The 25,160-nt window shown below is 38.6% G+C and overlaps 2 protein-coding genes across 3 annotated transcripts in view; both read right to left on the bottom strand.

Annotated features, from left to right (window-relative positions):
• The window catches only part of abca4a (ATP-binding cassette, sub-family A (ABC1), member 4a), a 68,805-nt gene extending 62,637 nt beyond the window's left edge, over positions 1 to 6,168 (bottom strand). Inside the window, exons 1-5 of the mRNA XM_059327504.1 lie at positions 6,103 to 6,168; positions 4,980 to 5,073; positions 4,727 to 4,868; positions 4,403 to 4,542; positions 51 to 178 (exon numbers count right to left, since the gene is read on the bottom strand). Coding sequence (XP_059183487.1) covers positions 51 to 178; positions 4,403 to 4,542; positions 4,727 to 4,868; positions 4,980 to 5,073; positions 6,103 to 6,168 — 570 coding nt within the window. The remainder of the gene's footprint in view (positions 1 to 50; positions 179 to 4,402; positions 4,543 to 4,726; positions 4,869 to 4,979; positions 5,074 to 6,102) is intronic.
• A 2,994-nt stretch (positions 6,169 to 9,162) lies between these two features.
• The window catches only part of arhgap29a (Rho GTPase activating protein 29a), a 53,414-nt gene continuing 37,416 nt past the window's right edge, over positions 9,163 to 25,160 (bottom strand). Inside the window, exons 14-23 of one of the 2 annotated variants that reach the window (XM_059327466.1) lie at positions 23,712 to 23,881; positions 22,062 to 22,190; positions 18,840 to 18,938; positions 18,044 to 18,207; positions 16,506 to 16,694; positions 15,503 to 15,640; positions 14,240 to 14,475; positions 12,757 to 13,057; positions 11,435 to 11,540; positions 9,163 to 10,869 (exon numbers count right to left, since the gene is read on the bottom strand). In XM_059327466.1, the coding sequence (XP_059183449.1) occupies positions 9,890 to 10,869; positions 11,435 to 11,540; positions 12,757 to 13,057; positions 14,240 to 14,475; positions 15,503 to 15,640; positions 16,506 to 16,694; positions 18,044 to 18,207; positions 18,840 to 18,938; positions 22,062 to 22,190; positions 23,712 to 23,881 (2,512 nt within the window). In that variant the 3' untranslated portion in view covers positions 9,163 to 9,889. Of the gene's footprint in view, positions 10,870 to 11,434; positions 11,544 to 12,756; positions 13,058 to 14,239; positions 14,476 to 15,502; positions 15,641 to 16,505; positions 16,695 to 18,043; positions 18,208 to 18,839; positions 18,939 to 22,061; positions 22,191 to 23,711; positions 23,882 to 25,160 lie in introns of both variants that reach the window. The other variant, XM_059327465.1, reaches the window with a different exon arrangement.

Here is a 25,160-nt window from a genome sequence, read left to right on the forward strand (position 1 = left end):
TCTAGTACGATACTCTCTAGGCCTTAAAGAGGTGTGAAGGATAAATGTACCTGTTCAGGCCTGATCTGGGCACTGACTAGCTGATGAACCACAGACTGGGACAGGGGAACGTCTCTCAGCAGGTATGATGTCACCACCTCATCGTCCTTCAGGATCGTCTCCACCTTTACTCCTCGGCCTGCAGAGGGACGGAGGCAAACAGAACCTGGTCTCACAGGAATCCGTGGAATAGCCACGGATTCACTCAAATTTCCGTGAAACTGACACGGATTTGGCTACAATGCAAGTTAATATTTGTTCCTATTGGTTTGTTCCAAGTCACGTGACTTTCAAGGTCCCGGCGGTCAGAACAAAAAACATGGCGGACAGTTCTCTCATTTTTAGTGAAAAAAATCAATATTTTGACTTAGTTTCTGCATAAAAATGGATTTTGATCACATTTCTAGCGAGAAATATATGTTTTATTTTCTAAATATCCACTCAGTGAATGTACATAATCACTTTGTATGTTGGAATAGCCACGGGATATGACTGGCATTAACTTGCATTGTAGCCAAATCCGTGTCCGTGTCAATTTTGTGTCTTCTGGTCATTCTGTGTCTTTTTTTACGTCATTTTGTGTCTTTTTTGGTAATTTTGTGTCTTTTTTTTGTATTTTTGTGTCTTTTCTGGTCATTTTGTGTCTTTTTTAAGTCATTTTGTGTCTTTTTTTGGTCTTTTTGTGTCTTTTGGGGGGGGGGGGGGGGGGGGACTTAAGGAAATATGCTGCACGTTGAATTATGGGAATGAAGGATCCAGCACTTTTTTGGAACCTCCTATTGGTTTGTGTCCATTTTTAGTGAAAAAAAATCAATATTTTGACTTAGTTTCTGCATAAAAATGGATTTTGATCACATTTCTAGCGAGAAATATATGTTTTATTTTCTAAATCTTCACTCAGTGAATGTACATAATCACTTTGTATGTTGGAATAGCCACGGGATATGACTGGCATTAACTTGCATTGTAGCCAAATCCGTGTCAGTTTCACGGAAATTTGAGTGATTCCGTGGCTATTCCACGGATTCCTGTGAGACCAGGTTGGGCAAACAACACCAGGAGGCACCAATCACCGGAAAGAGAACCAAAACTATTGCACATATTTTGGACAAGTTGTGACACATCTGTTGCATTAAACGTTGGAACATAGGATGAAGACTCCACTTCATTGACTCATTATTTCAGTGGCCTGTCTGTGCTTGAATGAAGCTTGTTCTGCCTCCAGCTACAACCTGTAATGAATCTCACATCCACCGGAACACATGAGAAAACCACAATGGAACCAATAGCTACAAATGGAATTTTTTTTTTTTAAAGTCCCGTTTATTTCCATGATTTGGTGAGAAAAATGTGTCACATCTTACAAACCAGTTAGCCCAAATGAGAAATGACTAAACCCCCCCTGGCCTTTAGGAGGTCAACATTTGGCCTGGCTAGCTTTTTCAAATGAATGAATAGATTAACTTTTATTTTTGGCCATATAATATACATCTTCAAAAACAAATTTCACAAAATTTTTACTGATAACATGGCTTATTTTTGCCTATCCTATACAATCAAAGGGGCAAACACCCACAATGACACAGAACAACAACAATAAAGAGACACCAAATTACCACAAAAGAGAAAAAAACATCACAAAGAAAAACAAAACAACCACGAGGAGACACACATCAATCACAAAGACACAAAATGATGACAAAGACAAACAAATCACACACAAAGAGACAAAGATACACAAAACTAAACTAAATCTGTGTCTTGCTCATATGTAGGAAAGATATTTGATATTTGCACCCAAATAAACACACACACTTGATCACAATCAAGAGCCTTGCACATGAAATGCAAACGTCAATTTTCTACTAAGGCTACGTTTCCATGGTGACGGTCTGAACAGAAGACTAAAGTGGCGTCGCGTCTCCACTTTTTATTCCTGGTTTAGACGAGCGTTTTCAGGAGGAAATCTGCTGATACGGTGATCTAAAGTGTGTGAATGTGATTGTATGCAGCCAGGCGGCATCACTTAAAGCCATAAGAGCATCTTTGGGCATGCAGAAGTTTTCACGCCACACATTTTCATCAGCTACTCCTTCCACAAAGTTCTCCTCCATCACTAGATCTCCCAGGTCTCGTTCACAGCCGTCTGGCTCCTCCCACCAATCGCTGCATCCAGAATGTGATGGAGGTAATTCCAGATCCTTCTCTGTTCACTAATACTATCTGTACATATCCTGGACATTTGGTGGAAAGACTCCTGTAAGTTTATTAGAGCTGCCAGAGCAGCTTGAAGGTCCCACCATGGAAATAATCCCACGTTTCTTTATTTCCTGTCCTGGAGCATGTATGTGACGTAAACACATACGTGACGTGAGCAGATCAGATCAGAGTTTTGTGTCTTGTCAGTGTAGACGACACGCTACGGAGGAGAGGATTACACTTTTACACTTTGGAGGGTGGTTTCAGATTTTTGCGTCTTTAAGCCCCAAAAACGCCGTCACCGTCTAAACGAAAGGCACTTCCCATAAAATATTTTGTCGTTTTTACCCGCAAGTGTCCTCGTGTAAACGGGGCCTTAATTTGAATTATTTTCCAGCGTTACATAACTCGGTTCTCAACATGATTCAGACTGCTTTCGGGCCTCGGGGGAACTCGTGTGGAATGTGGATCATATCTCTGTTAGCTCTAATAAACCATCTACATATTTATCATGAGAGTGGCAGCATAGAGAGCATCCAGACAGGCTGGAATGCATCATTCCACATCATAGAGAGTTTTCTTTGCTGGGAAACTAAATGTAAACACAGTATATGTGTACATGTGTATGTTGAGTGAACAGAGAACAGTTTGTACTTTGTCCCTTGAGGTTGATCAGTGTTTTTATCTTCCCTGGTGGAGAGGAGAGCTGATGGAGGCAGCATGATTTGCTTTCCTGCAAAATAAACAAGACTGTGGTGGTGAAAGTAAGCAGCTTACATTACGGGCCTTTCTTAACCCCGTGTGATGTAATCCTGTTAGGATCAGATACTCTGATGTGTGGAATATGATGTTGGCTGATGTGGTTTCTGACCAGATGGAGAATCTGGATCTGACTGTCCATGTCCCTCAACATGACCAAGTTAAACACTTATAAGTTTAAAAACATCGATCAAAAATACAACAGTATATATGAAATAGTGAGAGAAAACTAGAAAACTGACCATGACAACCTCTCTGGTTCTACTGCTCTAAGGCAGCTGTTCTCAACCTTGGGGTCGGGACCCCAATTGGGGTCGCGAGATGATTTCTGGGGGTCGCCAAATCATTTTGGAAGTCAGCTCTGTCTCCACTGTGTTAAAGTGTTCATGTGTTCATGTGTTTTAGTCTTTTTGGTCAATTAATGTCTTTTTTTTTGGTCATTTTGTGTGTTATTTGGTCATTTTGTGTCTTTTTTTGATCATTTTGTGGTCAATTTGTGTCTTTTTTGGTAATTTTGTGTCTTTTTGGTAATTTTGTGTCTTTTTTTGTAATTTTGTTTCCTTTTTTTGGTAATTTTGTGTCTTTTTTTAGTCATTTTGTGGTCAATTTGTGTCTTTTTTGGTCATTTTGTGTCTTTTTTGGTAATTTTGTTTCCTTTTTTTGGTAATTTTGTGTCTTTTTTTAGTCATTTTGTGGTCAATTTGTGTCTTTTTTGGTCATTTTGTGTCTTTTTTGGTAATTTTGTTTCCTTTTTTTGGTCATTTTGTGTCTTTTTTTTGTCATTTTGTGGTCAATTTGTGTCTTTTTTGGTCATTTTGTGTCTTTTTTGGTAATTTTGTTTCCTTTTTTTGGTCATTTTGTGTCTTTTTTTTGTCATTTTGTGGTCAATTTGTGTCTTTTTTGATCATTTTGTGTCTTTTTGGCAATTTTGTTTCTTTTTTGGGTCATTTTGTGGGTTTTTTTTGTCATTTTGTGTCTTCTGGTCATTCTGTGTCTCTTTTGGTAATTTTGTGTCTTTTTTGATCATTTTGTGGTCAATTTGTGTCTTTTTTTGGTCATTTTGGAGGACACGACGAGGTCACACGCAGCGAGCGTGCTCAGTGTTTACCGTAGTAGAGGTAAACATGGCCGCCAGCAGGAAGCCTATGTATGATGGATGCGACCTGGCCGTTCAGACTGGAGTCGCATGTCAAAAGATCAGATATGTATCGGTTTTAGGAACACATATCCAAGTGGCCTGGATCACATTTGAAAAAATCTGATCTGTGTCGTTCAGACTGTCATTAAAAGATCAGATGCAGGACGCATAGGGGCGAAAAAGTCTGATTTGGGTCATTCAGACTGCAGTCTGACCGTAGCCTGAGGACTATAGTTGTAATATGTTGATGACAGACAGAGTTCTGACCTGAGAGGCGTTCAGGGTGCGTCCGCAGCGTGTCCATGAAGTTACTCATAGCGTTCAGTTCCCTCCAGAGGCGATCCAGCTGCTGAAACTCTGGGTCACTAAAAAGAATCTCCTGGGCGTCTGAGTAGAACCGAGCCAGTCTGCCACAAATCACATAATTTAGTCTTAATTAACAGATTAACAGCAGATACATTCACATATGCTAATATATAACACGACCCAGACACATTTAAACAGATTCTCTTTGATTCCATTACATAATTCTGCTCTTTTATCTCACATCAAATGTTTCATTGGAATCCACCAGCCCAGGGTGGTGCTTACATGGAGCTGTTGTAGTTGGACACCAGACCAGGAGCTTCACCAGGGGTGGGCTGCTGGAAACAAGGGTTGTTGGCATTACAGAAGATCCCCTGGATCCATGGGAGGACCCCTGAGGAGGGCATGGCCTTGTTGGGGAAATGGCCTGAGGGAGAAGAGAAACCTTTATGAATATTTAAGAAGAAGGCAACATATTGCTCTTTCTCTCTGTGGATTACAATGATGTTGTTGAACTAAGTCCTGTTTGTTTGCTTACATTCATGTTGCCGGTACAGTGGATTTATCCGTCTGAGCCACACTAGAGCCATGAACACCATGACAGGCCACATGATCTCCATGAAGAACCGGATCTGGTTGAAGAGGACAACAGAAACATTATGAATATGACTTTTATTATAAATGTAGTTTGCAGGTTGTGAGTGAGCCGTTCAGACTCAAATTTTAACCTTTTTGTTTAACACAAAGATGCAAAAAATGGACAGTGCATATACATATAGGCCTGTATGATTGGTAAACTGGGTCAATAAAGCACTATGTTCTCCATCAATAATACATCTCCCTTATGTACTGTATGTTATCAGAGAAAAATATGATAAACTCACAGTAGACTAGTTACAATTAAAATCAACCTGGTCTCACAGAAATCCGTGAAATAGCCACGGATTCGCTTAACTCAAAATCCGTGGAATAGCCACAGAATCACTTAAATTTCCGTGAAACTGACACGGATTTCGCTACAATGCAAGTTAATGCCAGTCATATCCCGTGGCTATTCCAACATACAAAGTGATTATGTACATTCACTGAGTGAATATTTAGAAAATAAAACATATATTTCTCACTAGAAATGTGATCAAAATCCATTTTTATGCAGAAACTAAGTCAAAATATAGATTTTTTCACTAAAAATGAGAGAACTGTCCGCCATGTTTTTTGTTCTGACGGGACCTTGAAAGTCACATGACTTGGAACAAACCAATAGGAACAAATATTAACTTGCATTGTAGCGAAATCCGTGTCAATTTCACGGAAATTTGAGTGATTCCGTGGCTATTCCACGGATTTTGAGTTAAGCGAATCTGTGGCTATTTCACGGATTCCTGTGAGACCAGGTTCATTAAAATATGCTTTATGAGATAGTATGAGGACAAGTCATGGACAAAAGCTTTAAAATGACTTTTTAGGAAATTTCTGTATGACTGACTTTAAAATGTTCATTATAATGCTTTAACATTCCATAACTTAACATATTGCATGTTTCGGACAAAAAAAGCCTTTTGAGTAAATTAGTTTGCATCATCTGCAAACAATGACAGCTGAAGACCTTTTAGCTAACGTGGATAAATGTGGTGTGTAACTGATTGATGAGAGGTTTTTACCCTCTGCCTCCTGCGGATGGTCCAGTTCTTCCACAGCAGGAGTCTGACCTGAGTCCCAGCCCCCATGGCGCCTCCTCTTCACCCCTGCAGGAGCTGGCCCCAGCCAGGAAATCTGGATTTTACATCTTATGAGCTTAAAAAGGCTACTTCGTTTTTTTACAAAACCAATTATGACTTTAAAAGTTGAAGAAGTTTCATTTGGAAAGAAACATTTTGTAAATGTGCATCATAGAGATGTCCATCCATTCACACTGTGAAGCTAGCAATAGCTCCGTAATGAGGTTAATGAGCTCAAGACACTTCACATGGTCGCCATAGCAACCATAGACCTTTAAACATTCCCTTGGTGCCATTCATGGTTAAAGCCACAACACAAAAACACTGAATGTCACACATTCCCAGTGCATGGACCAACATCTATTTTAATCTTGGTCTGTTAGATCTATTGTTACATTTTACCAAATCACTAATTATACATAAACTGGCTAAAGCAGGTAAATAACTCATCACTTACCTCAGAAGAACTCCTGCTCTGTAAGGTGAAACCCAGAACATGAAGCATAGCACCACATATTGAACCGTGTGCTCCTCGGGGCTGCAAACACAGCTCCAATCCAGACCTTGTGAATAGTTAAGCAGATTGATTTAATCTCCTTCTCAGCGGTGGAGACAGCGGACGCTCTCAGCCGTTAGTAGAGGCCAACATGACCTAACTAACCACTAACCGCCAGCCTAGTGTAGGTAATCATACCTCAGTAATAATCCTACAACTGGAAAATAATAAATATGCAAATGTTTATCACAGTTTAACTAATATAAGCATCACTATGCATTCAAAGGTTGCCATGTAAAGTTATATTTGGGTCTTTATTATATAATGAAATAACAGTCTAGACGGATTTCAGAATAAAGGCCTCCTATAAGAAGTGAGGAGCATTTATGGGTACAAGTCAGGAACCGGCCTACCTTACATATCTCAAGGGTGCTGAGTCCAAAAAAAATGGTTCCCAAGCTAAATTTTTAGTTTTTGACCTTCTCATGGCCACCAAATGCCCATCTTGCATCATTGCGTCATTGGACCATTTCCCCTTAGAGAACAGAGCAAGGATATAGTGGAGGCTCAGTGTCTTTTTTATGTATATATATATATATATATATATATATATATATATATATATGCAAAATACCAACTGGAACATTTAAAAGTGATATTGATTGAATATTTATGTTGGCCTTAAAAAATGACACAAAAAATGCTTAATTTCACCTTAAAAGTTGGTATTTTGCATATATATATATATATATATGTACTCAAAAGGCTTTTTTTTTTTAATATATATATATATATATATATATATATATATATATACAAAAAAAAAGACACTGAGCCTCCACTATATTCTTGCTCTGACCCTAGACTATAGATCCAGAAACTTAATTTCCTCATCTTTGATTGCCTACTTACAATAAAACTAAGGGGAAATGGTCCAACGACCAACGGCCGCCATATTGATATGCAAATGAGAAGGTCAAAAACTAAAAATTTCGCTTGGGAACCTTTTTTTTTGGATTCAGCACCCTTGAAATAAGTAAAGTAGGCCGGTTCCTGACTTGTACCCATAAATGCTCCTCACTTTCACTTTTTGGACAATTCCGTCTAGACTATAATAGGTTTGAGAGCAAAACTTCTGCAGTCAAAAAATTTTTTTGGTTGCAAGTAAAACATAATGTGAATTCATAAAAAAAAAAAAATAAAAAAAAAAACAATCCAAAAGTTTTGATTGCTGCTGAGCTCCATCTTGTAGGCGGGACTTACAGTCTTGTTTAGACTGACAGCTTGGAAACATTCCTCCCACTCTTCTTCTCTGTAAACTCTTCCTGTTTACCAACAGAGTTACCAACCCAATCACTCCGATCAATACTGGCCAATAGATGGCCCCGCCCACCAAATTCAGCTCAAAACATCTTTATTTGCACAAAACCTTTTATCCATAGTAATACGCAATTGAAAATGTATTTTACTTACACTTTTTTTTATTGCAGCGTGGAATGATTTGATCTCAAACCTCTTCTTTTGATTGCATAACACAGCTATTCTCAACCTGGGGGTCGGGACCCCAATTGGGGTCGCGAGATGATTTCTGGGGGTCGCCAAATCATTTTGGAAGTCAGCTCTGTCTCCACTGTGTTAAAGTGTTCATGTGTTAATGTGTTTTTGGTCATTTTGTGGGGTTTTTGTTTGTCATTTTGTGTCTATTTTTGGTCATTTTGTTTCATTTTTTGGTCATTTTGTGTCTTTTCTTGTCATTTTGTCTTTTTTGGTCATTTTGTGTTTTTTTTTTGGTCATTGTGTGTCTTTTTTTGGTCATTTTGTTTCTTTTTTTGGTCATTTTGTGTCTTTTCTTGTCATTTTGTGTCTTTTCTTGTCATTTTGTGGGGTTTTTTTGGTAATTTTGTGTCTTTTCTTGTCATTTTGTGTCTTTTCTGGTCATTTTGTTTCCTTTTTTGGTAATTTTGTGTCTTTTCTTGTCATTTTGTGGGGTTTTTTTGGTAATTTTGTGTCTTTTTTGGTCATTGTGTGTCTTTTTTTGGTCATTTTCTGTCTTTTTTTGGTCATTTTGTGTCTTTTTTGATCATTTTGTGTCTCTCTTTGGGTGATCTGAACTGTGCGTGTGAGATTGTGTTCAGTGAGCGGGGGTCGCGGACAACATGCATGTGAAATTGGGGGTCGCGACTCAAAAAGGTTGAGAACTACTGACATAACAGACACAAAGCATAACTTCTAGTTATCATGGAAATAATTGTGAAATAAAGGCACTGAAATAAAAAACAGATCAACATGGAAGCTGGAAGTTGTCAGATATATTTTAATAAGTTACAAAAGGGTGTTTGTTTTTATATGTACCTGTTTTGTTTTTTTACACTGAACTTTTTAACATTCTGTCAACCTTGTACATTACCATGAAAAACAGATACCATTTAAATAATTGATGCACTTCCTGTTACTGAACCTGTAAGGTTTAGGTTATTGAGAACACTAATTCAGTTGTAAAAAGAAAAACAGCTTTGGCTATGTAGAAATGTAATTGTTATATCAAAATAAGAAAGGTAATGCCATTAAACAATCCAGAGGCATTTCTAAAAGCTTTTCAGATCAGATCAGTGGAAGCTGACTCATACAAGTTGAACAGTATAAAAACAAGTGGATGACCCTTTGCAACGAGTGCTTCATAACATGACCAAATGCCGATGCAGATACCCAGTACAGCATGGAACACATGTTGTTATATTGCTTTATACAAGTTATTAGCAAGATGATTAATTATAACCTAAATGTAACAGTTTAAAACATTCTGACTCACAGTAGGTCAAAATACGACTGTGTCAAAGTATTGATAAGTGCACCAAACAGGTTTTTTCAGTGTTGTGGCTACGTGCACTATTGTAACGATTCAAACATAGGTTTTTTTTTTGGTATATAAACATACAAAGTGAGTCTGGTACAAAAGATTCAAATAAAAATGTAATTGCACAGTTTAAAAAAAGAATTATAAATATTCTGAGCAGGTGCCAGAGTGTACTGAGCAAGTGATTGGAAAAATGAAATATTGGTGAATTTAAAAATATACAGCATTTTAAGTGCATCCTGTTTGTCTTTTGAGGACCAAAGGTACATTTCATCGTCCACATGGTGCCACAAACATCTGCTAGCTTAGCTTGTTAGCATAGCTTCTGCAGAGTCCTGCAGATGTCTGTCACACATTGTTCACATTGGACTCTCAGGCGATCAAACAAAGTGAGCCTCTCGGTGCTCCACCTCCTGGAGGCGTCTGGGCCGGAGTCTCTGGTACACTGGTTTGTTCTGGTTTGGGCCCAGTTCCTCTGGACTGGAGCTGGGAGACATCATGGCTGCCTGCTCGGCCTCATTGTCCTCCAGAGGCTCATCTACAGAAACCTCCAACTCAATCCCCAACTCCTCCTCCTCATCATCCTCCTCCTCCTCCTCCTCCTCCTCCTCCTCCTCCTCATCATCTTCCTCCTCTGCGCTGTTAGCTGCTGCACAGTTCTGCAGCTCTTTAGCTTTGCTCCCTGAGGGGGGCTTGTAGAAGGTCCCTGGAGGAGGCTGCAGAGTCCTGGGGGCCCTGAAGGCTGTAGCTACGGGACTGAACTTGGTCACGTTGTCCTCCCGTCTTAAAGTCCTGCTGGGTCGCACTGCGACCGTGTACGGTCTGTTAGGGAAGAAGGAGCTGCTGGAGCTCCCAGTAGTTCCCAGTAGTCCCAGAGAGAAAGATGATGATGAGGATGAAGGTACAGAAGAGGCCAAGCTGCCTCCGTCCCCTGCTGTTGTCTCTGAGGGCAGACTGGCCACCGTCCTGACCGTCCTGGCTGCAGCTTCGTGTTTGTACTGTTTGTCCCACGTCCTGCGTAGCGTCTGCGTGTCGATGAAGGTGCTGCGGTAGTGAGAGCTCGCTCTCTGCTTGCTGTTCTCCGTCTCGTCCAGCTCTTCTATCGACTGGTCGATGCTCCCTCCTCTCCGCTCGTCCTGCTCGGCGCTGTTCCGGCTGTTGTTCTCGTCCACGTGTCCTCGGGTCAGGACGCGTTCAGCCGGCAGGCTCACCGGCCGCGAGGACAGTTTGGTGCGATGATGTCGGAGCTGGACTCTGGTGACCACGTTCTGCTGAGAACGGCTGAGGACTCGCTCCACGGCTTTCTCACCAACGCCTGGAGACGACACGCCGTTGAAGCCCTCCGAGTCCACTTCATCAACTGTTTAGAGTTGAAACAGAGACATTAAGAAGAGGTTATACATTAACATACACTACTCGTTTAAAAGTTTTAGAACACACCAACTTTTTCAGAATTGAATTAAAAATGATGCAGTTTAATGTCTCAGTGTACTCTGAAATTAATGCACATTTGCAACATTTAAAATTCTTTATTGAGCATGATAGTGTTTTGAAAGTTAAAAAAAAGATTCAAAATCACATTTTATGTTGGACTAAAGGACTAAAAAAAGACACGAAATGACAAAAAAAGACACCAAAAAAAGACACAAAATGACTTACAAAGACATGAAAAGAATTCAAAAATGGACAAAATAGCCCAAGACTCCATAGAGTTAAGTTGTTAACCCATTTCTTGTTCCCTGAAAAAGGCCTACTTGTATAATTCTGAAATGTACATTATTTTTTAGTATGCATCTAGCCTACGCTGTTGTAGTTTATGTTGTTTATTTATTTATTTTTTCGGTTCGAAAAGAAGAATTAATAAAAGGAAAAAAGGAAAAAAAAATACACAGTTTCAGATAGTAATGGTTTCTATTAATACTGACCAGGGTCAAAGTCACTCCCATCGAAGCTTGGCGTCTTCTCCTGGACCTCAGCCAGCAGGTGGGAAGAAGGAATAATGGAGGAATGCCTCTTGTAAACCTTAGAGCTCTGCCGGAATAATAAGACAGACAGGAACACGGAGAGAAACGTCAATCAACCATTTCATGTTAAAAGACAAAAACAAACTGCTGTACATGATATTGATGTTAACCCTCCATGGTACGGTGTTGCCCTCAGGCAACATATCAATTTTTGCATGTTTTTGAGTGATGCGATACTTTAAAAAAGAGGGAAGAGTATAGGGAACCAATAGCAATGCTTTACTTTGTCACATGACCTCCAGGCGGCCATATTGAAACCTTTTTTTGCAGACTTTTCCAAAGGAAACAGCTTTGCCATTTTGCGCGACAAAAAATTGCTCAAAACGTAATTTCCTGGCCCTTTTCCATCTGGAAAAAATATATTCCTACTGATACATACACTTATACATACACTTAGACTATTAAAGACATTCATTCCAATGGGTTGTTGGTTCAATGGTACAATGTTGCCTACAGGCAACATTCAGACAGGAAACTGGTTAAAAAAGTTCCTTTTATAATGTTTTTAAATTCAAAATGTTATGTATTGTACCCTGTTGAAGCTACTGAATCTTTTACACATGTTTATTAGGTAAATTATGTTAATATTACTTGTGGTACAATGTTGCCTACGGGCAACAAACCCCAAAGACTTCCAAAAGAAAAAAAGAATTATAAAATTATTATAAGATTATGTTTATTTAGTCTATTTTAAGACAATAAAACGTTTTCCTAACTGGCATCATAATGCATGCCATAGAGCAGGGGTCTCAAACTCAAATTACCTGGGGGCCGCTGGAGGCAGTATCAAAATGACCAAAAAAAGACACAAAATTACAAAAAAAGACAAAATGACTTAAAAAACACTACATTACGTTAAAAAATTACGTTAAAAAGACCCAAAATGACCCAAAAAATACACAAAGTGACCAAAAAGACACAAAATGACAGAAAAAAACTAAATTACTTAAAAAAGACACACAATTACCAAAAAAGACACAAAATTATTAAAAAAGACACACAATTACCAAAAAAGACAAAATTACCCCAAAACAGTAATTAAAGGGACCTTCCACACACAACACAGTAAAGTGTCATTCATATAAAACTCACATTAAACTTCCATATCAAGGTGGGGGCCACAAAATATCGTCACGAGGGCCACAATTGGCCCGTGGGCCGCGAGTTTGAGACCCCTGCCATAGAGGGTTAATCTTACTATATGGCCTATAACTCCTAGTTACCTCCTTGATGTCTCCCAGCGACTTGGAGTGCCGGCTCAGCTGCTCCTTCTCCTGGTGGGAGAGGCGGGCGTGGCCGTCCAGGTCTATGGGGGAGGAGCCACTCAGGGGGCTGAGGGGCGCGTCAAAGATCATCTCATAGTGTCGGATCAGCAGCTCCACGATCAGGGCCTGGTACGGGTAGTCCACCAGGGACGAGAGGGAAACCTCAGCGTCCGCCTGCCGGGGTTTGATCAGCGTTGGACCGAAGATAATACCCAGATTACTGGCTGTCATCTTGTTCTCCTCACACTGCTCCGTCACCCTGCACACAGACGAGATAATTATTAAAAATATGTTTCACAGCCAGAGGTGGACTGTAATTAAGTACATTACAATAACCATCATTTATAAATGGTAAACAGATAGTTTATTAATGTTTAATCATCATTTATAAACTGTTTATAGGCCATTTAGAATGGAAAATACATAATTTATTCATGTTTAACTAACTACATCATTTATAAAAACTGTTCACAGCCCTCTTTTCACTGGTGAATTCATCGTTTTTTATACACTACCGGTCAAAAGTTTTAGAACAGCCCAATTTTTCCAGTTTTTTATTGAAATTCAAGCAGTTCAAGTCAAATGAACAGCTTGAAAGGGTCCAAAGGTAAGTGGTGAACTGCCAGAGGTAAATAAAAAAAGGTAAGCTTAACCAAAACTGGAAAATAATGTACATTTCAGAATTATACAAGTAGGCCTTTTTCAGGGAACAAGAAATGGGTTAACAACTTAACTCTATGGAGTCTTGGGCTATTTTGTCCATTTTTGAATTCTTTTCATGTCTTTGTAAGTCATTTTGTGTCTTTTTTTGGTCATTTTGTGTCTTTTTTGGGTCATTTTGTGTCTTTTTAGTCATTTTGTGTCTTTTTGTGTCTTTTTTGGGTCATTTTGTTTCTTTTTTTAGTCATTTTGTGTCTTTTTTTGGTCTTTTTGTGTCTTTTTTTAGTCATTTTGTGTCTTTTTTTGTCATTTTGTGTCTTTTTTTTGTCATTTTGTGTCTTTTTTTGTCATTTTGTCTTTTTTTTGGTCATTTTGTGTCTTTTGGTGTCTTTTTTGTCATTTTGTGGTTTTTTTTGGTCTTTTTGTGTCTTTTTTTAGTCATTTTGTGTCTTTTTTGGTCATTTTGTGTCTTTTTTTGTCATTTTGTCTTTTTTTAGTCATTTTGTGTCTTTTTTTGGTCATTTTGTGTCTTTTTGTGTGTTTTGGTGTCTTTTTTTGTCATTTTTTGTCCTTTAGTCCAACATAAAATGTGATTTTGAATCTTTTTTTTACTTTCAAAACACTATCATGCTCAATCAAGAATTTTAAATGTTGCAAATGTGCATTAATTTCAGAGTACACTGAGACATTAAACTTGGTGTGTTCTAAAGCTTTTGACCAGTAGTGTATATTGAGCTGTCTTTTAGTATTAAGTATATATTATTGAGTGAGGCTGTGTTACCGGTGCAGATGCTCGATGAGGAACTGCAGCGTCTTGTAGTGAGCTGCTGGCAGCTGCCTCAGCAGGTCCTTGATCTTGAAGAGGGCCCGGTTCAGGTCCACGCTGACCCCGGCCGGCGCCGCCGGCGTGGGACTGAGCCGCAGCGCCTCCAGCTCCTCCACCATGATGCTCTGGCTCTCCTTGGCCAGACCGATGAAGTCATTATAGTAGCGGAACAGGATGAGCGGCTCTGGGAGCTGCAGGGGAAAGTAAAGAGAAACAGAAAAACAAATGAAACAAAGAAGATAATAATAAACACAGACAACTGAAATATGTATGTAAATAGACAAATGGGACAAAATTAGAAATGATATAAGCAGCTGGAGGATGAGAGAAAATAAACAAAGACTAATAAATACACTGCAGTTGTTCTACAGAGCACTTTAACCATCTCATTGCTCATCTGGATCTGGACCCTCATTGCAGTTGTTAGATAATGTACAATACCCCAATACATATTATTAGTCCGGCGTGTTAGGACCAGATTTGAGAATAAAGGGGACACGCCGGACAAAAGCACCAACATTTTTCCACATCTATCACCATAGGTTTCAATTTTTGGTAGGAGCCACTTCATCAAGATTGCAGATCGGAGATGGCAGCCATATAAAGTCTATGAGAACCAATAAATCTTCCAAGCCACTTAGAAGTTCAATCTGAGTGTCAAAATCTCCATTTTCTGGGTCAAAGAATCATTTAAAGCTACTGAGAATATCACTAGATGACTCACTGTAAATAATGTGTTGATCAAGATCTGACATGAGATGAAAGCTTTACCTTGATTTGTTTGAGCAGTGTACATGGCAGCTAATGCTAATGCTATGCTAATGGAACATAGAGTCCAAACATTTTCATCTCAGGATTCCCTGCTGCAGCACTTGAAGACCTACCAGTCTGGGTGAAAATGAACATTTCTATTTGATCAAATAATCATGTAGTGATATTCTCAATAGCTATAAATGATTTCTTGACCCAGAAAATGTAGATTTTGACACCAAGATTGACCTTCTAAGTGGCTTGGAAGATGTATTGTTTCTCATAGACTTTATATGGCTGCCATCTCCGATCCGCAATCTTGATGAAGAGGCTCCTACCAAAAATTGAAACCTATATTGATAGAGAGTATGTGGAAAAAATTTGGTGCTTTTGTCCGGCGTGTCCCCTTTATTTAGCTAAGCCGCCTGACTAATATTATGTAATGGATGTGATGATAAAGCAGCTCACCTGTCTCAGGTAGAGTTTGAGCACGTTGCTGATGTCGTGGGGATAAAGCTCCGACAGCTCCACCAGGTCTTTGCCGTTCTCAAACGCCTGGCAGAGCTTCTCCACCCGAGACTTGGCACCGTTCACACGGTAGATTCCCTTCACAGCACAGAAACAAAATGCATTCAGCACAAACAGGAACATCAGATCAGACATTATCACCATCACTGTGGTGAATCTGGCTATTCACAGCTGCAGAGAAAAAGAAACATAAATATCATACTGTACACTACCGGTCAAAAGTTTTAGAACACCCCAATTTTTCCAGTTTTTTATTGAAATTCAAGCAGTTCAAGTCAAATGAACAGCTTGAAAGGGTCCAAAGGTAAGTGGTGAACTGCCAGAGGTAAATAAAAAAAGGTAAGCTTAACCAAAACTGGAAAATAATGTACATTTCAGAATTATACAAGTAGGCCTTTTTCAGGGAACAAGAAATGGGTTAACAACTTAACTCTATGGAGTCTTGGGCTATTTTGTCCATTTTTGAATTCTTTTCATGCCTTTGTAAGTCATTTTGGGTCTTTTTTTGATCATTTTGTGTCTTTTTTTGTCATTTTGTGTCTTTTTTTGTCATTTTGTGTCTTTTTTTGTCATTTTGTGTCTTTTTTTGGTCATTTTGTGTCTTTTGGTGTCTTTTTTTGTCATTTTGTGTCTTTTTTTAGTTCTTTAGTCCAACATAAAATGTGATTTTGAATCTTTTTTTTACTTTCAAAACACTATCATGCTCAATAAAGAATTTTAAATGTTGCAAATGTGCATTAATTTCAGAGTAGACTGAGACATTAAACTGCATCATTTTCAATTAAATTCTGGGAAAGTTGGTGTGTTCTAAAACTTTTGACCAGTAGTGTATGTCAGAAAGCCTCTAAAGACGTAAAGAAGCCATAAATCCTAACAACAGGATCTTAACTGTGAGGAACATCATCAGGAACTCTTATCATACTATAATATCTGATTAAAGTACCTTAATGTTGAGCGCTCTGTTCTCGATCTCTGACGTGCACTTCCTGATGATGAAGGGAATCCCGTCCTGGCTGTTCCTGGCTGCCTGAGTGAAGTCGATGCCGAACAGATGCAGCTTCCCCTGCAGCTTCTTATGGCCACACTGGATGGCCAGAGTCTCCAGACACTTCTTATGGCACGCTAACGAACACTGGAACATGGAGAACATTATTAACCCATTTAGGCCTAAAACGTCTGGAAAAACTTCCTGTAAAACCTCTGGGCGATTTTAAAATCAGCCCCTAAAACCTGAAGTTTTTCTGGAAATTCACCAGAAGTGTCAACGCTTCTACTAAATAATAGATTTTTCAGCCTCTGTAGCAGATAGAAATGAAATTCAAAAAGTATCTGAGAGCTTATACAAAAACTACAAAACGACGTATCTGCTTTCCAGGCTTCAATGGGTTAACACACTGCTGAAGACAGAGATTAAAATAGGAAAACACACAACCAATAAAAACAACACTACAAACACACAATTACTGACTCTGTCTATCTAAATACTGAGTCAGACTGGTGAGTTATGAAAAAGGGTCCAGACCATATTAGTGTATGCTTCTCCTTTTTGAACATGTAATATTTATTTATGATTTATTAAAATGTGTTTATTGACAGTTTGATATATGTTTACTGTGTATTACTGTGCATTCTTGTTTTGTTTTTTATTTGTCACATAAAATAATATTTATTTATTTAAAAAAATAATAATAATAATTTAAAATATGCACTGTAAATGTATGTAAGTAATGAAAAAATGAAAAAATATACATCCCCAAATAAACAAGGACAAACAAACAGCCTGTTTCTATGTCTTTCGCAAGAAAATACATTCCAGCTGACAGTTTGGGCAAGATAGAAGATAAAAGATAGAAGCAGTTTTGGTTACTGAATTTCCCCTCGAGATGAATAAAGTAGTTTTATTTAATTTGATTTGGTTGTGAGTTTCTCCTTAGAATGAAGAGCAAAGAGGAATGCTTGAACCAAAGCCATGGAATGATTCCAACTTCTTTCATACGTCTTGTAAATGTGTCTAGCACCATTACATAACCTTTAATAATCTTAAAAACTTTTCCAGTAAGCGTTGTGTTATTTTCTTGTGTATCATCAGTTTATCTAATAAATATGGAAAGAAACTGGATCTAAAATAAACAGGCGACTCCTCGGAAGACGAACAAAAGGTCTCCAGTTTCCACTGGCGTCCCACTGGGACCAGTTGGTGTTCTGGTCTCTGAGGATTCTGAGACCAGTTTCAACTTCTCCCTTTAGTCAGAGGTTCTGATGAGTAGAGAGGTCTTTCTCTTGTGTTTTTGTTAGATTTCTTGCTCCCCATGAGTGATAAAGACTTCATTGTGAAACTTTGGCAGTGTTCATCTTGAACTTGTAACACTGTGAATGTTGTGGACTCTATACACTTAATGAAGGTCCCAATAGAGAGCCATGCTCTTACGTTTTGTTCCATTAGTGTAAAAAGAAAAGCAGAAGAAAAGAAACCAAGGTTACCTCCTCACACTCTGCTCCGTGGAACACCACCAGGCTGTCGCACTCGCGACACTTGGACGGCGCTCTGAGTTTCCTCAGCTTGTGGGTCTGAGCAGCTTTGGACATCTGAGTGTTCCTGAAGGGACCCGGAGAGCTGGCGGTTTCTATGATCATCTCACTCAGACCTGCAGACAGAAAGAAGACATGAAGGACAGACTCATTAGAAGACTAGTTATTTTCTTCTTGTATAAACTGTAGAGACAAATCTGAATTTCACTGAACAATATTACCACTCTCATGCAGAAACAAAAACTGATTACACATATTCAAATCTGTCCTCCACAACCTTCTGGCAGGTAAAAGGCTTATTTCTTTTTTTAACAAGTTGACAAAATGTCTCCTTTTATCATAGCCAGACACAGTAAAATAAAAATCTATCATAACATATTGTATATATTCAATGGTTCATGAATGACTCTACTGAGACCAACAGTCACATGACAAAAAACCAGTGAAACTTGGACTGAACTGAAGACTTTACACAGATCAGAGGAGAGAGGACAAGAGTAAGTAAGTAAGTAAACTTTATTTATATAGCACCTTTCACAGACAGAAGTCACAAAGTGCTTCACATAAAAATGTAAATACAAGTCTTAAAAGACCAAAACAACAGCAATTTAAACAACCATAGCAGTCCCGAACAATTAATCAAAAGCCTGAACAAATAAAAACATACAAATAGACAAAAACATAGAGAAAATTAGACAAAATGTTCACCAAAGTGTTGCAGATGTACTGAGTGTCCAGGTTGACTCACCGTTATCAGAAGGTGAAGGCGGCTCTCTCTCGTCCAGGTCATCAGCTGACGACATGGTGCCGGTGGAGGGGGTTCTGGGTAATCTCCTCTTGAAGTCTCCTGAGCAGTAAGGAAGGACACACAGGTAAGTCCACATCTCCACAGTAACATGGAGTCAGTACTGAGCAGTTCTGTCTGCTGGGATCTATGTTACAGTAGTCAGCTCTGGACTAAGGCTAAAGAGTCATGAGCTCTGGACTGAGACGACTTGTGGACATTTAAAGCAGCAGGTGAAGAGGCGCGGTCAGCTCCATGTTGGTGTTAATCAGAAGAGGATTGTTGGTGATTCACACCTCCATTCACTGCTCAGATACCTCCAGAAGACCCTGTTTTAATAATGCTGTTGATTATCTAAAGGGCTCAATAAGGAGAATCATCAGGGATGAACCTACACCGTTCACACTCTGGGGGAGGGGCAGATACTTGAAAATAATAGGACTTATTTTATTTTTGTCTGTGTTTAAGGAAGCAGTAGGGGTGAGCTGCCTTTTCCTTTAATACTGTTTTCTCCTGTTTTTGCCTTAGGTTAGGGAGTTAGGCTCAGTACTGGTATTTTTGTTTCTTTTCTTTTCAGTAGGGATGAGGAAGTTTAGGACCCTTGAGTTTAGATCGGTGTTTAGTTTGTTATTTTAGGCCTGGGCTCACCCTGAAGCCACGCTTCATCACTTATACATACCGCACCAATTCACTGTATATAATTGCACATTTTTGCTGTTGTAAATAAACCTGTATTATTTTCTAAACTTGCACCGTGTTTGGGTTAATTATGTTGGATTCGGCTCCCTAGACTGAGCGTAACACAACACTGAGAGAAAAGATTTATGTGTTGGTCATATTTCATGGCTGCCCTGATCCATTTCCTTTACTCTTCGTTGTCATGCAAATATCTCCTCCATGTTGTTTCCACATTATGATTTAAAGATCATGAACACACAGACGTCAGAAGAATGATTTCCTACCTTGAAAAAGAACTGCACTCTCTAATCCAGGGGTGTCAAACTCAAATACACAGTGGGCCAAAATTTAAAACCTGGACAAAGTCGCGGGCCAACATTGATATTTATTGAAAAAATGGACCTAAACAAGTTCAAACGGAATGGAACAAGCAAAGCTTGATATAACTTAATATTGCAAACATGCAAAATCGAATATCAAATAAAACAAACAAACACATCAATGGCATTCATTTCTTAAATAAAATTTAAATAAAAATCGTATGTCCCTTTATTTTATATGCAGCCTTCTTTAAATTTAAATTTAACAGTAATCTTTTTCCACAGGCTAAAAATAAATGTGAGAATAAAATAACAATAATAAACCAAATGACTAATAATAATATCCTTCAATGAATGTGCAGCCATTCAAGCCTTGGACTAGCAAGAAAAAGTGCATAAAGACAACTTTAATTGTTGCTCAGTTTGCTCCACACTGATCTACTGTGTTCAAGCCAGAACACCAGCAGAGCATTCTGGGATTTGTAGTATTATTTGCGCTGTATAATAATAATTTGGTATTGCCTTGCGGGCCAAATATAATTATACTGCGAGCCAAATTTGGCCCACGGGCCAGAGTTTGACACCTCTGCTCTAAATGCTATTCTAGTATTACTTCTTAAATTCAAAACTTAAAATTGCAATGAAACAAGTAAATATGCAATAGTATTTGCATTATATTTTCAAGGCTGCAACAGAACCTTTGTCAAGTTTTAATTAGTGAAAGTTGATAGAAAAGCATGTGATAAGGGAACACAGTCCACTTGAAGTGAATGAATGTGAATGGAGATCTGCTCTGTAAACAGCTGGACGACCTGTCACATCCTGATGTTTAAGAAGAGAAGCAGCTCTACGGGTCACCAACCACGCCGTGACACAGACTTACTGTTGCACAGCAACACAGGAAACAGTGAAGAAACTCACCAAAACTACCTTTTTATGTGTTTGTTTTTCTTTGTGGACTAATAGAGTTGCACAATGTTGAACAAAGAGGCCCAGTGTCAGCGTTGCTAAGACACCTGACTGAGAGATAACACACCAACAAGCTGCTGAACATCAAGTTCATAGAGGGAAACATGTTAGCAGCCCCAGGCCTTCACACAGTCACACAGTCACACAGTCACACAGTCACACAGTCACACAGTCACACAGTCATCTGTGAGGAATCTCCTGCTCAGTGACATCAGACTGATACACCTGAGAATTAGAGCCAGGTGTTGGGAAACAACCAGGTGAGCCAATCCATGGAGCTTTCTGTGGTAAACATGAGAGCTCGACAGGAAGTAAATGTGTTTTTATGTTATCTGACATCTGAAATGCACCTGCATGTAAACATTTATGCAGAAGATTAAAGTTGTTAGACAGTTATGCTTTTAATAAGGTATTAAGAAACACAAACACATACCACAACATAGTATTCACAAAGATGGTGTAAACCAGGGATTCCCAAAGCGTGGTGCGTGGACCCCTGGGGGTGCGCGAGATGATAAATGTAATGGCGGTCTGGTAATGACACAATTACATTTTTCCCCACACACAATAAAGACGTGTTATTAATTAATTAATAAATACAGGCTATTCAATTTTGTGTCATTTTTTGTTCATTTTTGCATCTATTTTTTGGTTGTTTGGTCATTTTTGCATGTATTTCTGGTCAATTTGTGTCTATTTTGATAATTTTGTGTCATCTTTGGTCATTTTTGCATCTATTTTTGGTTGTTTTTGATCTTATAATGAAGCGTAGAAGAAGTTATCTTCTTGTTCTTGTATCATTTTTCCAGCCTGTGTTATGATGACGGGTTGTTTAGCTCCACGCTCATTTAAATTTGCTGCAAGTTTTGTTCAACGCAGCTCATCGCAAATATTATATAACATTTTTCCAACTGATCTGCTTTCTGCCTCTGATCCTGAGCCTGTCATCATCCTCCACCTTTATATGGCTATAAAAACTCTTATTGCATTTTGTTTTTTTTGAAGGTGTGGGGGATTGGGGGTGGTCAACCCGGTTGGGACATAGAAGGAGGTGCACGGCTAAAAAAGTTTGGGAATCGCTGGTGTAAACCAATAATCTTTGGTAGAAATTTGGATGGCTTTTAATAAAATAATAAGCAACCTGCTCATTTTGCCCAGGTTTAAATAAAAAATAAATAGCCTTGAATGAAACCAAACTGACTGTGTGATGAACTCTTACCTGGGCTGGCAGTAGGTGAGTCCATGGAGCGGGACTCGCTGCTGCCTCCAGCACTCTCTGAGTCGCTGCACATCCCTCCGCCCTGGCTGCTGGAGGCCCAGGGACGGAACGGGGCCTGGATCCGAAGAGCTGGGGAGAAGGCAAGGCAAGTTTATTCATATAGCACAATTCGGACACAGGGACATTCAAAGTGCTTTACAGGGGCAAGATTAAAATACATAAAACACATTAGAAGACATCTAAAAGCTAATTTAAATATATAAAAAAGTGACTGAATAAAACATTTAAAAGCGAATGAATAAAAATGACAGGTTAAAATGGAAACAGAAAAGTCTTCAGACTTGATTTAAAAGAGCTGAGAGTTGCAGCAGACCTCAAGTTCTCTGGGAGTTTGTTCCACAGATTTGGTGCATAAAAACTAAATGCTGCTTCTCCTTGTTTAGTCCTAATATATATATATATATATATATATATATATAATATAATATAACTCTGGGGACTGTAAGTAGACCTGTCCCAGACGACGGTAGAAAAAAATATTACAACACCAAAAGGTGCAATATTACTACCAACTCATGTGCATTACACTCTTGACATAAAAGCAGAAATAATATTGATATCTTGATTTCCAATTTAAACCATAGATAACTTAATAACCCTTGAAGTTGATCTCAGTCAGTGGGTGAGTTTATGCACATGTCCGTTTTCTTAATAATCTGATCATCTGGTGGAGTGTAAAGGCCAATCAGCAGTAGCTAACTACTGTCTTTTCAACTCAATGAGCCTTAAAGTCATGAGCCCATTAACCAGTGATGCAGCTTTCAGCCCAGTGATCTGGGCGGAGCCAACATGGATGACACATCAACAACAAAAGGAGATAACAACAAATTAAACTGGCCACAGGTTAGAGCTCTTGTTACCTTCACACAAACCCACTTATCTTCTACATGTTGGTCCACCAACGGGTCTTAAACAAGTACACTACCGGTCAAAAGTTTTAGAACAGCCCAATTTTTCCAGTTTTTTATTGAAATTCAAGCAGTTCAAGTCAAATGAACAGCTTGAAAGGGTCCAAAGGTAAGTGGTGAACTGCCAGAGGTAAATAAAAAAAGGTAAGCTTAACCAAAACTGGAAAATAATGTACATTTCAGAATTATACAAGTAGGCCTTTTTCAGGGAACAAGAAATGGGTTAACAACTTAACTCTATGGAGTCTTGGGCTATTTTGTCCATTTTTGAATTCTTTTCATGTCTTTGTAAGTCATTTTGTGTCTTTTTTTGGTCATTTTGTGTCTTTTTTTGGTCATTTTGTGTCTTTTTTTGGTCATTTTTAGTCATTTTGTGTCTTTTTTTGGTCATTTTGTGTCTTTTTTTAGTCCTTTAGTCCAACATAAAATGTGATTTTGAATCTTTTTTTTACTTTCAAAACACTATCATGCTCAATAAAGAATTTTAAATGTTGCAAATGTGCATTAATTTCAGAGTACACTGAGACATTAAACTGCATCATTTTCAATTAAATTCTGGAAAAGTTGGTGTGTTCTAAAACTTTTGACCAGTAGTGTATATGTGTATCAAGTATGATGATCAGACACTATATAATATATATATAAATATGTATATATAACAGGCTAAATGTAAACCTGGTACCTTGGATGTCAGTGCTGCTGTTGGAGCGTCGTTCTGCTATCTTGGCGTGCTGCGCTGTGGTTGGACTCTCCACCTCATCTGCACCCAGAAGGTCAGAGGTCACCGAGGCCTGCGACAGGTTACTGTGGGACGAGTGGCTGCCGGTCAGCGAGCGCTTGTTGAAAGGCAACCTAGGGAGGAAAAAGATACAGAGAAAATATATGAACATATATCTTCATGTTCAAGGGAAATATCACTTTACTTTTTTCTGGCGATATTAAACGATGAAAACTATATTTTTTAAAAATCACAATGTTCACATTTAAATGGAAGCCTATTCTCACCAGTAAAAGCTAAAAATATGATGAAAACTTAGCCTTGTTATGAAAAAGATCCGTATCTGTAATTCTATACCGCAGTAGTATTTTTCCTTTAATTCCATCAGCGGCGTGAACAGTCTCAGCCCCGCCCCTCCATCACACACAGCATTAATTAACCTAACAATGATTAACTGATGGCTTTGTAAATGTCAGATGTGCGATCCATGCTAGCTATTGTTAACAAAAGTATCCTAAAGTATCTCACAACATACAGAATGTAGGTCAGCAGCTATATTTAACCCTTTGAACAGCAACGCTGTGTATGTTTCATTTCCTCTCCAGAACTGGATTCTTTGATCAGAGTTGAGGGGAAAGCTAAGGAAGAACAAAGACCTCTCTTATTTACATCTGTGTGTGTGTGTGTGTGTGTGTGTTCTTGTACTTCCTACATTGTGAGGACCGGAACACCTTTTTAACCAACAGAGTGAGGACATTTTTGCAAGTGAGGTCATTTCGGCCGGTCCTCACTTCTTTAAAGGCTTTTTTGTGATTTCAGATTTTGTTTTAAGGGTTAAAGGTTACATGATAATGATAATTAACTGAAACTGTATTGTGTGGTTACAAAACTAACTACAATTATAGTGAAAATGTCCTTCGTTTTCGTCTTTGTCCACTTTTTTCATACATGATGAAGATGGATCAGACAAAGGAAATAAAGGCAAAATTTACTGTGACCTCTTTTAATCTCCCACCCAACAAATACCCCATTACAAAACACTACAACTAATAAAAACTAAACTAAAACTAGCAAACTCACTCTAAAAACTCATTAAAACTAACTGAATTTGAAAAAAAAAATTACAACAAAATGAAAACTAAAACTGATGAAAAATCCAAAACCATTATAACCTTGCAATGGAATTCACTGTTCCAATGAGGGTCCTCACAAAGATAGAGGTACAAGAATGTGTGTGTGTGTGTGTGTGTGTGTGTGTGTGTGTGACAGCAAACCTGTGTCAACAAAACTCTCTCCAAAGGAAACTATATTTGATCAAAGCCTTCAAAAGAAATGGTTTCTAAAAATGACCCCAGTGTAAAATGACCACCATGTTTTTCATGTGAGTCAGAAACAGTAAACAGTAAACAGTGT

The sequence above is a fragment of the Centropristis striata genome, chromosome 23, assembly GCF_030273125.1.
Source record: "Centropristis striata isolate RG_2023a ecotype Rhode Island chromosome 23, C.striata_1.0, whole genome shotgun sequence".
NCBI lineage: Eukaryota > Metazoa > Chordata > Actinopteri > Perciformes > Serranidae > Centropristis > Centropristis striata.